Source organism: Pagrus major, chromosome 18 (assembly GCF_040436345.1).
Source record: "Pagrus major chromosome 18, Pma_NU_1.0".
NCBI classification, from domain to species: domain Eukaryota; kingdom Metazoa; phylum Chordata; class Actinopteri; order Spariformes; family Sparidae; genus Pagrus; species Pagrus major.
The window spans coordinates 27,163,419-27,177,572 of NC_133232.1; the positions used below are offsets into that span (position 1 = coordinate 27,163,419).

Consider the following 14,154-nt stretch of genomic DNA (forward strand, 5'->3'; position numbering starts at 1 on the left):
CAGTTTACATCCATCAAGCCCAGATAAATTGTCCGATTAGAATATTTTAAATTAAAATATGATTTAATTCAGTGTAAAAGGGTTACACCTGTGTTTTTTGAAGTTTGTGCCTGCGTCTTATCTCCCTGAAAGACGTCACCCAGGGCAACAAAAACACTCAACCACCCTGTGACCCGGAAGGGAAATCGCGGCGAACGAGCGACTGGCTTCCATCCATTAGGTGGATGAACATTTTGGATATTTCATCAAAACAAAGAAAAATAATCAAGTACTGGTAGAACATTATAACAGCAATGTTTTACCATGTAAGTATGTGTATTAGTCTCCGTGTGTGAGCCGGCTGATAGTAGTGTATGAATGTTTTCTCAGTCAAAGAGTGCTTAGCATGAGTGGGTTATGTTAGCATAGCTAGCTAATGTAGCTGGAGAAAACTTTTCAAAACCCCTCCGCATTGTTTATTCAGCGTTGTTCCATACCCAGGAAACACCCGCAGCATCACCTTCTGAATCATTTAAAATGATAAATTACCTGTTTTACCCTGGTCGTACAATGCACGGATTTTTTCTCTGTTCACAGATTTCTTTGGAGCATGAAATCTTGCTACACCCGAGGTATTTTGGTCCTAACCTCCTCAACACTGTGAAGCAAAAGCTTTTCACAGAAGTGGAGGGTACCTGCACTGGCAAGTGAGTGGCTGCAAGACTCAGCTATGTGTACTTACGTTCAATAACTTGTTTTTTCTTTTGAGCTTATTAGTTAAATGGTACAGAGGCTGTGGCAGTGATACATTTTAGGTCGGATCAGTTGTTGCTTAAGTCCAAAATAAACAAATGGACACTTCCCTTTCTGTCATCTAGTTTGACACATGTGGCAGAAACATTCTGGTTTTATTTGTAAAAGGTGCTATGCTATGTTTAGTGATTTTTAAATCTTTGACTTTGGAAAATGATGCTCAAAAGTGTGAGTTTTAGCTTGGCAATATAAAAAAAACCAAAGGCACTACTTAAAGCCATCATGACAGTATCAACATGCATACTAAAATGACTAGTTTTGCATTCATATTCCTGCATGTTGTTCATATATTTATGTTTCCCCTTCAGGTATGGTTTTGTCATCGCAGTCACCACCATTGACAACATCGGGGCAGGTGTAATCCAGCCGGGGAGAGGGTTTGTCCTCTACCCAGTCAAGTACAAGGCCATTGTGTTCCGCCCATTCAAAGGGGAAGTGGTGGACGCCGTGGTCACTCAGGTCAACAAGGTGAGGGTTGTATGATGAGGATGCATGAAATCTGATATTTATTGATGCCACCAGCAGCCTTTCCTTCAGTCCTCTGGATGATACTATGATACATCATCTTATTGACATTGCACTGTACATTTACATCTATTTAAGAACAATTTTTATTATAACAAATATTAAAAACTGGTTATTTTAATGGCCAAAACAAGATATAGATTTTATTAATTGTAAAGATAAAATGTGGCCAAGATATTCATACAAAACATACCTGTATTTTGTATTGTCTCAAGTATAATTAAAATGTAAACTGTTGAAGTGAACATCTTGTAAACTTTTTACAGTAATTGTGCTTTCTGAGAAGTGTTTGTGCCTCTGTAGTGGTTGATGTGTTGACTATGAAGTGATGACTGATGATGGAACATTTCTTGTTTCTTGCAGGTTGGATTGTTCACAGAAATTGGGCCCATGTCTTGCTTCATCTCTCGCCATGTGAGTCACTTTACCATGTATAGTTGGTGCATGAATTGGTTGGCTTTCATATGCTTTTGAAATTATATTATCTTTATCTTATGAGTGTAATCTTTCTTTCTGCAGTCCATCCCCTCAGAAATGGAGTTTGACCCCAACTCTAATCCTCCCTGTTATAAGACAGTTGATGAGGTGAGAAAATGTGATGTTATTTCTTATTACCAGCCAAAGGTTTAGAAAAATAATCACAATATTACCGAATAGTGTTTAATGAAATATACGTTCACCAAATAATGTCTTTGCTGTGCCTTTGATAACTTTTAAAAATAATGATTATATGTACAAATCCAGGTAATTATAGTTACACTGGTGTAAAAGAAGGTACTTTTCAGGAAATGTAAGAAAAGCAATGGTGGAACATAAAGTATGATGTTATACATTCAGTATACAAAGTAGTTGGGGTGCTGCTGACTGCTCTTCTCCTGTCGTTTTACTCTTGTGGAGTCTTGAATTTAAGGTTGTGTTTCTTCTCTTCTTTTCAAGGACATTGTAATCCAGCAAGATGATGAGATCAGGCTGAAGATTGTGGGGACAAGAGTGGACAAGAATGACATTGTAAGTGTTTTCTTCGTTGTTTTTTAAAGATAGGCCCTTTATTTCACCCAGATACAGGCAAAAATAACAAGAGAATGTGTGCCACTATTTCTAAGATGGTACACAGTAGCTTATAGAAGTGATGTTTTGTAACACACTTTTCCCTTGCTTTTCAGTTCGCCATTGGGTCTCTCATGGATGATTACCTGGGTGAGTACTACATAGAAAATTGCTAATACAGATGGTAGTAGGACTCTGTGACAAAATGAAAAATAATATTTTTGACCAAACACCTCTATCAATATTGCTACAAAATTGTAGGGTATTGGTGAGTTCACAAAATATTAATACAATGAGATTTTTGATACATAAAAAATAATATAATGACTATGTAGGCAAAGACACATTTTAGAACAGCTACAACAGTCTTTTAAGAAAATTTCAGAAAATCCCATCACTTTACTGTAATTCAGCCTCTACAACTAGGAAAAGACAACACATAACAATATACCAAATTTCTGACGATACCTAGTCTCATATCACAACATCAATATAATATTGATATATTTCCCAGCCCTAGGTGGTAGATATGTTCGTTAGACAGGCATGAATTGATAAAATGCCGTACATAGATTTAATTAATGTCTTTCTGTCTATTCTGCACAATAAAGAAAAGCGTTTATTGCTTCGATTTATTGTTGTGGTTGCACTGGATCAATTCTAGCTGTGCTGTCTATGACCTGAGTTATAAAAATGTTTTGTTTATTTTCTGTTTTGGGATTGATCATTAAACTTTCCCTCTGTATTTCATTCCCAGGTCTTGTGAGCTGATTTGCTGCAGGGGGAACACATTTCACATAGGACATTTTATGTAATAGTCTAGTTAATCTTTTGTTAAAATGAATATTTTTGTACACTGATTGATAACTGTGGTGAAAAAGTGGTGACGCCCTCATAGCTTCATCATTTTAATGCTGTAAAGCCTACATTTCTTGGTTGTTATTGGAGCTGGTGTAAGAGTAAAACAAAATGTAGCAAACAAAATGCTTGCTAAATTGACAGCAACATTGCATATGATGCCCATATTATTAATTTGCAGTTTCTTTCATGTATAATTCATAATTTCCATTTCATCTATATATTGTTGTTGTTTTCTGTTTGTTTTTGTACCGGACTGTAATAAAGTATTTTTATTTGGTCTTATATATTTGTATCTTTTACTATATTATAATATCTCAATATGTTAATATCTTGTTTTTATCTGAAATAGTCATTTTTAAATCCAATCAGATGTTTTGAGGTGTGGTAAAGCCTCACCCCGTCCTTACAAAAGATGAGGCCGAACGTGAACGCGGAAATGCAAAGGGCGCGCACGTCTTGTGGGCGTAAATACGTCAGCGCGCCCTCGTTCTTTCTTTCTCTCGTCCTGAAGATGGCGGCAGGGGTGAGTAAGATGGAGAGATGGCTCAAAATGCGTTTTCCTGTACATTCCCGGCACAATCCGCCGAAAATCAGGCCCATCTGCCCTCGTGCTGACCAGCTTTGCTCGCAAACCCGTCCCTCGACCTGTTCTGTAGCTGCTGCGGGGTTTATTTACAAACAGTTTAATTCAGTGTTCATTGTAGCTGATGTTAGCTCTTGCTATCCTGACGTAGCATTCGCTGAATGACGCCCCTCTGCTGGCCCAGGCTTGTGCCACGTTACCTTTGCTATTTCAAGCTGTGGAAACTTATTGTCTCAATTATGAAAGTTTTCGTTAAGCGGTGGTACCTGTATCCTGTTTACGTAGTGCTAAGTGTAACCAGTGTTTGGCATAACAGTCTAAAACGATGTCCATGAAGACTATGTGGTTGTAGTGCCGGTAGTGTTAGCTAGCGTTAGCATTTAAAGCAAGTAAAAAGCCACGTGAATATAACTGAATTTGCCTTTACTTGGCGTACAAAGCACAGCTAGACTTGATTTTTGGCATATGGTTTATCGAACAACCCTCCAGCTTCGTTGTAGTCTCATTCGTGTACAATCCATGTAAATGGTAGAGCATCCTGAATTGGAAAGCATCATTTTTATGATACTGCAAAACTGAGTTTAACTCGTGCTAGCTGGATTTGTGGCTTTAATTGCTGAAACTGTCTTTCCCTAGATGGGTTGCTGTATTTATAGGAAGACAACTGTTTTACAGAGTCAGTTGTATGATTTTGTTTAACAGTGGTGAGCTATTGCCACAAGCTCATCCCATTTAGATGTTGAGTTTTTGCTCACGTGCTTGCTAAAAATGTCTCACATGTGTTAAAATGAGATGTTTCCTGTTTGATGGTTGAATAATTTGGTCTTTTTCGTTTCCCCTCTTTCCAGACTCTGTACACGTATCCAGAGAACTGGCGGGCCTTCAAGGCCCAGATTGCAGCCCAGTACAGTGGTGCTCGCCTGAAAGTCGCCAGCAACCCCCCTGCCTTCACCTTCGGGCAGACAAACCGTACTCCTGCCTTCCTCAACAACTTCCCTCTGGGCAAGGTGAGTGCAAATGGTTCGGACTGTAGGTCTTGTTTCTGTGTCATCAATGTAGGTAATCGGTTACTGCAAGTAAAATGTAGAGTAGAAGAGCTCTTTGACCACGGCAACATATTTCATCATGCACTGCATAATAAAAGCATGCTAAATGTGATGAAATCTTAAAATCTGCCATCTTCTTCAGGTACCCGCCTATCAGGGAGATGACGGCCTCTGTCTGTTTGAGAGTAATGCCATTGCTTACTACCGTAAGTTTAATATTTACTAACTAAATGATTACTTAAGTTTTTATGCACGGTCAATTTGGTTAGTCATTGAAAAGGTCAATATTTATAGTTTTACCTTAAGTCTTAAAGGAAGTAGAGTAAATCTCACTAGGTTTAACAGTTTTCCATGAACACTTGTGGTGGTGTCAATCAGGAATCCTTCCCTCCCTCCCTCTGTGGAAAATGAGTGGTCCCCTGTCATTGGGCAAGGCAGTGTCCAATCATGGCACCAAGTCTTAATCTGACAGGGGAAGAGGAATTTGAGACCATATTCATCCCAGTCGTCTCTGTTTTAGTGAGTAAAAGGCTGGTTCATGCTGTGGGCACAGTATTAAAAAAATGCTGACTTTACTGTACTGATGTTAATAAGAACTACAGTACAGCTGTTAGTTTGGGATTTTTTTCTTGTCACTGGTAAATCATTATCAAATTGGTACACTTGCAGGTCACTATCTAATGTCTGTCTTTGTCAATTTTCAAAGCAGAAATTTTGATTCTTCACAGTGGAGAGGGGCTATAAGGCTATATTTCATTTGGGTGTGCTGGTTGGCCAAACGTGAGCATGTGCAGCACATGGGTCCCTGCACACCTAAATGGTATGCGCATTATTGGTTCTACCTGATTGACAAGTTAAATGTTTGAAGTGTCTGTTGCACTGAAGGCAGTATTGCATCAGACAGTTACAAGTCTGCACTTGTAACTGTCAGCATGCTTTTTGAAAAGGGCGTACAGTAATACTGAAATACAGTTGTTAATGCCACAAAAAAACTACTTTATTGGCTATACAATATTGTCAAATCATATTGTGAGGCGTATTGGTGATATAATTTTTTAGCATTTATGACTGGAGATCTTATTGATTGCTTAAAAGAAATACTTTCCATCTTTCCACTACAGTGAGCAATGATGCCCTGCGTGGAGCCACTCCCCAGGCTGCAGCCCAGGTGCTGCAGTGGGTGAGCTTCGCTGACTCAGAGATCATCCCTCCTGCCAGCGCATGGGTCTTCCCCACTCTGGGAATCATGCAGTTCAACAAGCAGGTTTGCATCTCGGCATTTTCCCGTCAAGCTAAAGACTTAAAAGTATTATTTGGTAGCTGTGGTGGAAGGTTGCTGCCAGTTTCAGTTAGCCAGAGTGCAGCACCCTGTACATGAGACCTGGCACTTGACCATGCATTGAAGTATATATTGTGTAATACTGCATAGTCATTCTTCTGTTTGTGTCTGTCCAGGCCACAGAGCAGGCCAAGGAGGACGTGAAGAGGGCCCTTACAGTACTAAACCAACACCTGACCACCCGTACCTTCCTGGTGGGGGAGAGGCTCAGCCTTGCTGACATCAGCGTAGCCTGCTCCATGATCTGGCTCTACAAACAGGTTCGATCGACTGTCTCACACAGCTTAAATAAATCATACATGCATAAAGCTCTGTTTTTCTTGGAACAACACTTGATCTCTGTCATGATATTTGAGTCAAGTTGCTCTCCACAAAGCCCTTAACAACTTTCTGTCCTCTGTAGGTCCTTGAGCCTTCTTTCCGTCAGCCTTACCCCAACGTGACTCGCTGGTTTGTTACCTGTGTCAACCAGCCCCAGTTCAAGACTGTCCTTGGGGAGGTTAAGCTGTGTGAAAAGATGGCCCAGTTTGATGGTGAGTCCCCAGCAAAGAGACCAGAAGACATGCATACTGAGCGCACCGCTGGTTGCTGGAGGATATCATTTTTAAGGATGAAATTAGACACTTCTTTATTATTTTGAATTTGTTCTTTTTAAGTGTCTAAAACAACATGCAATTGAATAGCTATGCTAAGTTATTGCCAATTCCCCATTGGCATTGGGCCTGTACAACAATCATGAAACGCCCCTGTTTGGGAAGACACAGGCAGTCCCCTGTCTTTGGGCAAGGCAGTGTCCAATTATGGCACTAAGTCTTAATCTGACAGGGGAAGAGAAACTTGAGACCATATTCATCCCAGTCATCTCTGTTTTAGTGAGTAAAAGGCTGGTTCATGCTGTGGGCACATTAAAATTCAAACTATTTATTATGGGTACGAATGTCAAATTTCTTGCAATATTTCACAATTGTCTCCAAAATCCTTGCCAGAGATTGGTTCCAGAGTGGAAAACCAAAGTTGGATCATTGAACATTTAACAGAAAACATGTTTTTGTTTTGTTCTGTTCCTCCAGCCAAGAAGTTTGCCGAGATGCAGCCCAAGAAAGAGGCCCCTCCTAAGAAGGAGAAGGGAGGAAAGGAGGCAGCCAAGCCCCAGGAGAAGAAAGAAAAGAAGAAGGAAGAGAAGAAGCCCGCCCCAGAAGAAGAGATGGACGACTGTGATGCTGCTTTGGCTGCTGAGCCCAAAGCCAAGGACCCCTTTGCACATCTGCCAAAGAGGTAGAAAGATGGTGTACTTTTTTTTTTTTTCCACAAATTTTAGCTGACAATTTTTAGGTTTTTAAATCCACATTGACCAAGGATGGCCATTAAGTAGTTGCAAGTTTTTATTGGAGCCAATTACTTCAGCTGATTATTTCCCTGAGTACATGCCCTCTACTTGAAAGGGGTGCTAATTAGTGGGTGGAGACGATTGAATTTCCATGGAGCACTTGAAGAATTCAATGGTGTATTGACCATTTAATCACTCACAGTAAAGGCTGTGTCGTCTGCAGACCATGGGCACGCTAAGCCCCTAACAAAACAAAATATTTGTTTAAATGGAAATGGTGGTGCGTTGAACACCCTGTTGTCCATTATGTGCACCTCCCTTATAATACAGTGAGGTTTATATATGTAATATCTGTGGTGTTAACACCTGACACACCCACCTAATGAGCCCGTTCCACATCCTTGTGAGGAGACGTAGAGACACAGTGCATGTAGTCCTCAGATTGAACATGTATCGTGCATTTGGCATTGGGCCTTTACAAAATCATGAAGCTCCCCTGTTTGGGAAGACACAGGCAGTCCCCTGTCTTTGGGCAAGGCAGTGTCCAATTATGGCACTAAGTCTTAATCTGACGGGGGAAGAAAAACTTGAGACCATATTCATCCCAGTCATCTCTGTTTTAGTGAGTACAAGGCTGGTTCATGCTGTGGGCACATTGAAAATAACTATGAAACTAAATATTATGGGTATGAAAACCCATCTCTGTAAGCTGGGCTAGGTTCTGTATGTTTTCTGTAGCATGTAGAGTGTTTTTTTTTTACTTTGTCACTCCTATAATGTGGGCTTTAAGGTGGCAGACTGCAATTGTTCACGGTCACTTGCCTATTTTTCCATACCTCGTCTTTGTCTGTACTGACAGATCTATATGACTTAATATTTCTCCCTTTTTCTCTTTAGTACATTTGTCATGGACGAGTTCAAGAGAAAGTATTCCAACGAGGACACCTTGACAGTAGCCATTCCCCACTTCTGGGAGCACTTTGACCGTGAGGGGTACTCAATCTGGTACTGCCAGTACAAATACCCAGAGGAGCTCGAACAGACCTTCAAGAGCTGCAACCTGATCACAGGTGAGACTCAGCAACTGCCACTTTACCCAGCACCTTGATCTGTGAAAGAATAACTTGAGGGGTTGTAACGTATATTTAAATAAATCGTGTAGGCACATGTCATTTTTTTGTCAGTCCTACCAATTTGTTATCTACAACAATATGGGGACTCTGTGGTTGGAAAGAAAGTGATTGTGATTCTGGCCTTGGTCCTTCACGTATGGCAATTTTCTGGTTAATTTGATGGCACAAGTTTTGTACAGGTTGGTTCACATGGTCTGACGATGCTAGTTTGTCCCTATATTTGAAAGCTGTGATCACAAGAGTTTGTAGGCCTTTAGGAAAAACAATCACGTGGCCTTGAAAGTAGATTAGAGGAGCCAAGTGATTGAGTACACTGAAAAGCCCTTCTATTTTTTTTTAATAGTCGTGTACATCATGTACCTCCATTTTAAATAATGCATTATGTGTTAGACTTGGTAGACCTCTCCCATAGGTCTAGTGTGTGATTGTTTCGTGTCAAACTTTTCTCTTTTAATCAGCTGAAGTGGCTCTGGCCCATATTTCAGTGTAGAGCAGTCGAAAAAGATCACTACAGGATTGTAGCCCTGATTTTCTTCTCACCAAAAGTTTTTGAATAGCAGGAAAAAAAAGCCCCCAGATCAGAGACAAAGCGGTGTCATCGGCACTCAATTCACTAAGTGTGAACTGTTCAAAGACGTGATCTAAGAGCTCAGCGACGTATCGCAGACGTCTGAAAGATATCAAGCAGACTAAATATCTGGATGCATGAGGGAGAGCTGTTCAACGAGCAGCCACTTCTCTGCTGCCATGTGCAGTAGTTTTCTGAACCCATTCTTTATGCATCTATTTGTGTGGAGGGGGCAGTATACTGTAGTTTCTATCAGAATATATTGCCATACGCACAAGCTTTTCAGTATTCTTAACCATGTCCTCCTTGCTGAACCACAATAACGAGCGGACAGCTATGTTTCATTGCTAATAAATTTACTTCAAACTCTTGCTGCAGAACAATGGTTACTGATGAGGCATATCCCTATCCTTTCACTCACTCACTTTTCTTTGTGTGCCGATTTGCAGCGAAATAAGCAAAAAACTTTGAATACCCATTTCTCTTATCTCATCACATGAGTTTTTGTGACTAAACATAGTTCGGAGGCCTGACGGACTCGCCTGGAATTCCTCCTGGTGAAAGACCTTGTAATTTGACCCCCTGACGCTATTTAGTGTGCAATCATAATGACTCATAATGACTGAACCAATTTACAAGACAGAAGCTTTTGTGAACTATACAGCAATCTAGCGACTTTTGAAAGTCACGTTGTGTGACTAGCGTGCAAGTGAATATGATTTGGTTCCCCTCAAGCCAGTGCTTGTCTGAGGTGTTTATTTTAAACACCTCAGCAGCTGCTTCTCCAAAGTTGTTAAGCAGAAACTAGACAGTACTTAAATTGGTAATCACCCCTCTTTAGAGAAAACAGAAGTCCCCTGTCTTTGGGCAAGGCAGTGTCCAATTATGGCACCAAGTCTTAATCTGACAGGGGAAGAGAAACTTGAGACCATATTCATCCCAGTCATCTCGGTGTCAGTGAGAAAAAGGCTGGTTCATGCTGTGGGCACATAAAAAAAAAGAAAAAAAAAATCGAATCATGAAGTTTTTTGGTTTTTTTTTAAACAATAGTGATAAACGTATGACAGCACTGGTTAGTGTGTCTGAAACAATTGATGTTACATTCTGTTGGGACTTCTTGTTTCTATTGATTGATAAAATGATGTCTGCTCTTCACAGGTATGTTCCAGCGCCTGGACAAACTCAGAAAGAATGCCTTTGCCAGTGTCCTCTTGTTTGGCGGCAACAACGACGGCAGCATCTCTGGCATCTGGGTCTTCAGAGGACAGGATCTGGCCTTCACTGTAAGTATTCAAGGGGTTAACACATTTTCCTTAAATGTTCAGAATTGACAACACCCCCACACTCAAGCATTTACTGCCTATTTTTTGACAAAGTGGTCAGGGCAGTCATTCATGTCTTTATGAAACAAAGGGAACCAAAGTTTTAGTTTTCATCTCGATTTAGTGGACAGTCCCCTGTCATTTGGCAAGGCAGTGTCCAATCATGGCACAAAGTCTTAATCTCACAGGGGTAGAGAAACCTGAGACCATATTCATCCCAGTCATCTCGGTGTCAGTGAGGAAAAGGCTGGTTCATGCTGTGGGCACAAACGATATGCAAGGTCTAGAATTTAAGAATTGGATGTTGTAGGTTGATGGGTGTCAGTGCTGCTGTACTTGGATGGTGTTTGAGTAAATGTTTCTTAAAACATTCGTCATACACAGCACAACTTTAATTGTCTGCATTTCAGTGCACACTGTGATGGTCCAAGTATTCTCTATAGGATAATCTTTCATCTGATAATCAGTTGCGGTAGTTATCAGTTCATCAAACCTTGAAGGTAAATCACTCGCATCTAAATAACGTATTGTGTTTACTCCGGTCCTAGCTGTGTCCCGACTGGCAGATCGACTACGAATCATACGACTGGCGCAAACTGGATCCAGACAGCGAGGAGTGCAAGACCATGGTAAAGGAGTACTTCGCCTGGGAAGGAGAATTCAAGCATGTGGGTAAAGCTGTGAACCAGGGCAAGGTCTTCAAGTGAGAGGACACTGGGGCAGTGAACAAAGCACTCTGCGCTTCTGCTTTCCAGCACTTAAAACCTATGGACTTTCAGCCACCACGTGCTTACTTTACTGCAAGAATGACTCAAAAATGACAGTGTTTGAAGACGAGTGAATTTTCTCAGTGGCCCCAAACTGGGTTTTGTTGTTTTGACCTGCGAAATAAAGCATTTTCCACAATGCCATCTATGGGATTTGATGTGTTTGGTCTGACTTTAATTTGTTTGGTTACCACTCAAAACAAATGTTTTAACACCATCTATAATGGTATTTTATTTCCAACATCTTTTCCTGGAGTGTCACCCAGAACAGAGACAAAATGAAGACTTTAAGTTGGGCAGCTCTGTGATCAATAAACATATTTGCAGAGAAATGTAATGGCAGTTGAAATTCTTGCTTTTTTTTTTTACCTCTAGTCAAAAGTAGAAGTGAAAACTTTGCCACAAAGATATGGACATGTTTACGTGACACTCGGAGTACAACAATGCACACTTTTGACCACACCCAATAGTGATGCTGGGTGTGGTTAGATGTCTTAAGTTCACATTTTCAACCAGAAGAGGTCAGAGAAACTGCTTCTCAGCTTGGTATCAAGTTACTGTAAGGTATCCTAGGCTTGGTGTTCCATTTTTATTTTGTGTGACTGGGTTAATAAATTTAGCATGTGTCCCCACTGGGAACACTTGAGTATACAACACTTAAATTAGTTCCCAAAGGAGCAGCTGTTTATTACTTACAAATAGCTCTGTGTTTAACATAGGGTGCAGTGTTCCTTTATCCCTGCAGAGGGCAGGCAAAGACCTGACATTTAACAGCTGTTGGGCTTTTTGAATGGAGAGCATCCAACAGAGAGAAAATGACTCTGTGGTTTTCTCAAACTTAGATGAGAATTATGTCTGTTTTAAACTACGGGTTTCTTTGAGGATACTGCTTTTGCTTCCACAATAAGAGGAAGCCTGAAACAAAACCTGTAAAAGAAAATCCATAATGCCACGAGTCATTAAAAAAAAACCTTTTCATTTCGTTCCACTGAGTGAAGTCAGACAACTGTAGTTTATCTTGTATGTAACCAAAAGCCTTTAAGTTTAAATCCACTTACATGTTCATTTTATAAATGCACATAAAATCCAAACTGATGAAATGAGAGAAGCCTGACAAACTTCAAACTGCAAAATATTTAGACTTTGTTGAAATGCTCATTTAGTTACAATTTAATTTTATAAATGCATGTTCATACATAAAGTGAATTGTGAGTGTATTTCTTCTGAATGACTCATCTATGTGTCACACTGATATAAATACCCGTTGTATGGTTTGACCACACCCCACTCAAATGCAGAAATGGCATGTTTCGTGGGGCACTTCTGCAAGTTTGTATCATTTAAGAAGAAATGATTTCGAATTAGGGGAATAACATTTATGGATTCAGTCGTTATTACATCAGACTGATTGTGTGAAGCTAAAAACTTAAATTTTCTTTCTTTCCTAATGATTGAGGACAATTTCCTGAAGATTTACATGACTCTTTCAGTGCCAGGTAGAATTAATGTTTGACTTTAACGACAAAGCATTTTTTAAATTTATCTTTTTATCGGACACACCCAGCAACACTTTTTATTGTTGACTGTTCCCACACCTGCAGCCTGACTTATCCTTTCACTTCTGCTGTAACTGATTTCTTTGTTTGGTGCTTCATTGTGTGTTTTGTGTCTATATACAGCAGCTGTAGGTAAAATAGCACACCTGGACCTGCCCATATAATGAATTCATGCCACCTGTGGATGTCACTTTTGAGGTTTCAGCAATGTTTTTTGCAAAATCAACCCCAGTTTAATGACTGAACCTGCTCAATAAAAGTTGAGCAGATCTCGGGCGGATCTCTTTTTCTCTCTGACACACACACACACTCACAAGACATGCGCAAGGAAGGATTCTCATCCGGAGTGAGTCAGATCTGTCATATTTTCCACCTTACTAAGTGTGATTCAGGATCATTCTGCCGCAACCTTCTTCCACCATAGTGTTGAATTGAATCAGGGAGGCCATTTTAGTTTGTTCTGTGGTCTCATGGAAATCAGAAAATGGAAATGTTCCCACAACAGTGAAGCGCCCAAGTCCTTGAACGCATGACTCACCCATCCTGTGGATCGTGGTGGAAGAGGGCCGTAACTTGAGCAAATAAGTCCGAGTCCACCCGCAGCATCACAGCACTAACCCTTCGACTGCTGAAGGAGTGGTGTTAAAAAGACTTCTCATCATGCAATCAAAGATGAAATTAATATGATGAGGCAACAGGCTGTTTTAAGGCTTTTGAGGCAAGCTTCCCATGCAGAGGCTGTAATATCACGTCCTTACAATATCCTGCTACTTATTTGTGTTGAGTAATTTCAGAGTTAAAAAGCTGGACTAAAGCGAGCCACAAGAACAATACGCAGATTTATGCCAACAGCAACATTTTCTCTCGCAGCCCTGCCAACCTTCCTCCCCCCTTGGTCTTTATTTCTCTCTTGGCCACACACTCACTACTTCTTTTTTCCTTCCTCTCTCCCTGTCCTTGCTTGCTTTCTGGACATTTTTCTATGTTCATGCACGAGGAAGTGAGGGGAGGAGGTGGTGGTGGTGGGGGATTCTTAAAAGTAGTCGCAGCAGTGAGGAGTGCTTGCTGTCGAGGGAGGAACACAGAGAGAGAGGCTGTATTGTTTCCCCGCACAAGGTCCCTGTGTGGCTGTCAGCCCCCCTGTAGGAGCTTAAGGCATGGTATGCATGTGCTGAGCATCTGGTGGTGCGAGACACACATCTGGAAAAGAGCGAGGTGGTCGGTGGGGGGCTCGGAACAGCGAGTTGAAGAGCTGGGGGAGTCCGAGGCTGAAGTGCAACACAGCTTA

General features: G+C 40.8%; 2 protein-coding genes across 3 annotated transcripts; both read left to right on the top strand.

Annotated features, from left to right (window-relative positions):
* The first annotated feature begins 176 nt into the window (after window positions 1–176).
* Window positions 177–3,507, top strand: polr2g (RNA polymerase II subunit G). The gene is made up of 8 exons (XM_073486990.1): window positions 177–305; window positions 577–686; window positions 1,101–1,260; window positions 1,681–1,731; window positions 1,837–1,902; window positions 2,254–2,325; window positions 2,481–2,514; window positions 3,122–3,507. The coding sequence occupies exons 1-8, from the start codon at window positions 294–296 to the stop codon at window positions 3,133–3,135; spliced, it is 519 nt and encodes a 172-aa protein (XP_073343091.1). The 5' UTR covers window positions 177–293; the 3' UTR covers window positions 3,136–3,507.
* A 214-nt stretch (window positions 3,508–3,721) lies between these two features.
* On the top strand, window positions 3,722–11,463 carry eef1g (eukaryotic translation elongation factor 1 gamma). Of its 2 annotated transcripts, none has more exons than XM_073486390.1 (10): window positions 3,722–3,748; window positions 4,657–4,815; window positions 4,997–5,060; window positions 5,976–6,118; window positions 6,310–6,453; window positions 6,597–6,726; window positions 7,264–7,468; window positions 8,418–8,590; window positions 10,380–10,504; window positions 11,092–11,463. In XM_073486390.1, the coding sequence occupies exons 1-10, from the start codon at window positions 3,737–3,739 to the stop codon at window positions 11,248–11,250; spliced, it is 1,314 nt and encodes a 437-aa protein (XP_073342491.1). In that variant the 5' UTR covers window positions 3,722–3,736; the 3' UTR covers window positions 11,251–11,463. The 2 variants fall into 2 exon arrangements, with proteins under 2 accessions (XP_073342491.1, XP_073342492.1); XM_073486391.1 differs by lacking the exon at window positions 3,722–3,748 and adding an exon at window positions 4,319–4,336.
* Window positions 11,464–14,154: the final 2,691 nt, after the last annotated feature.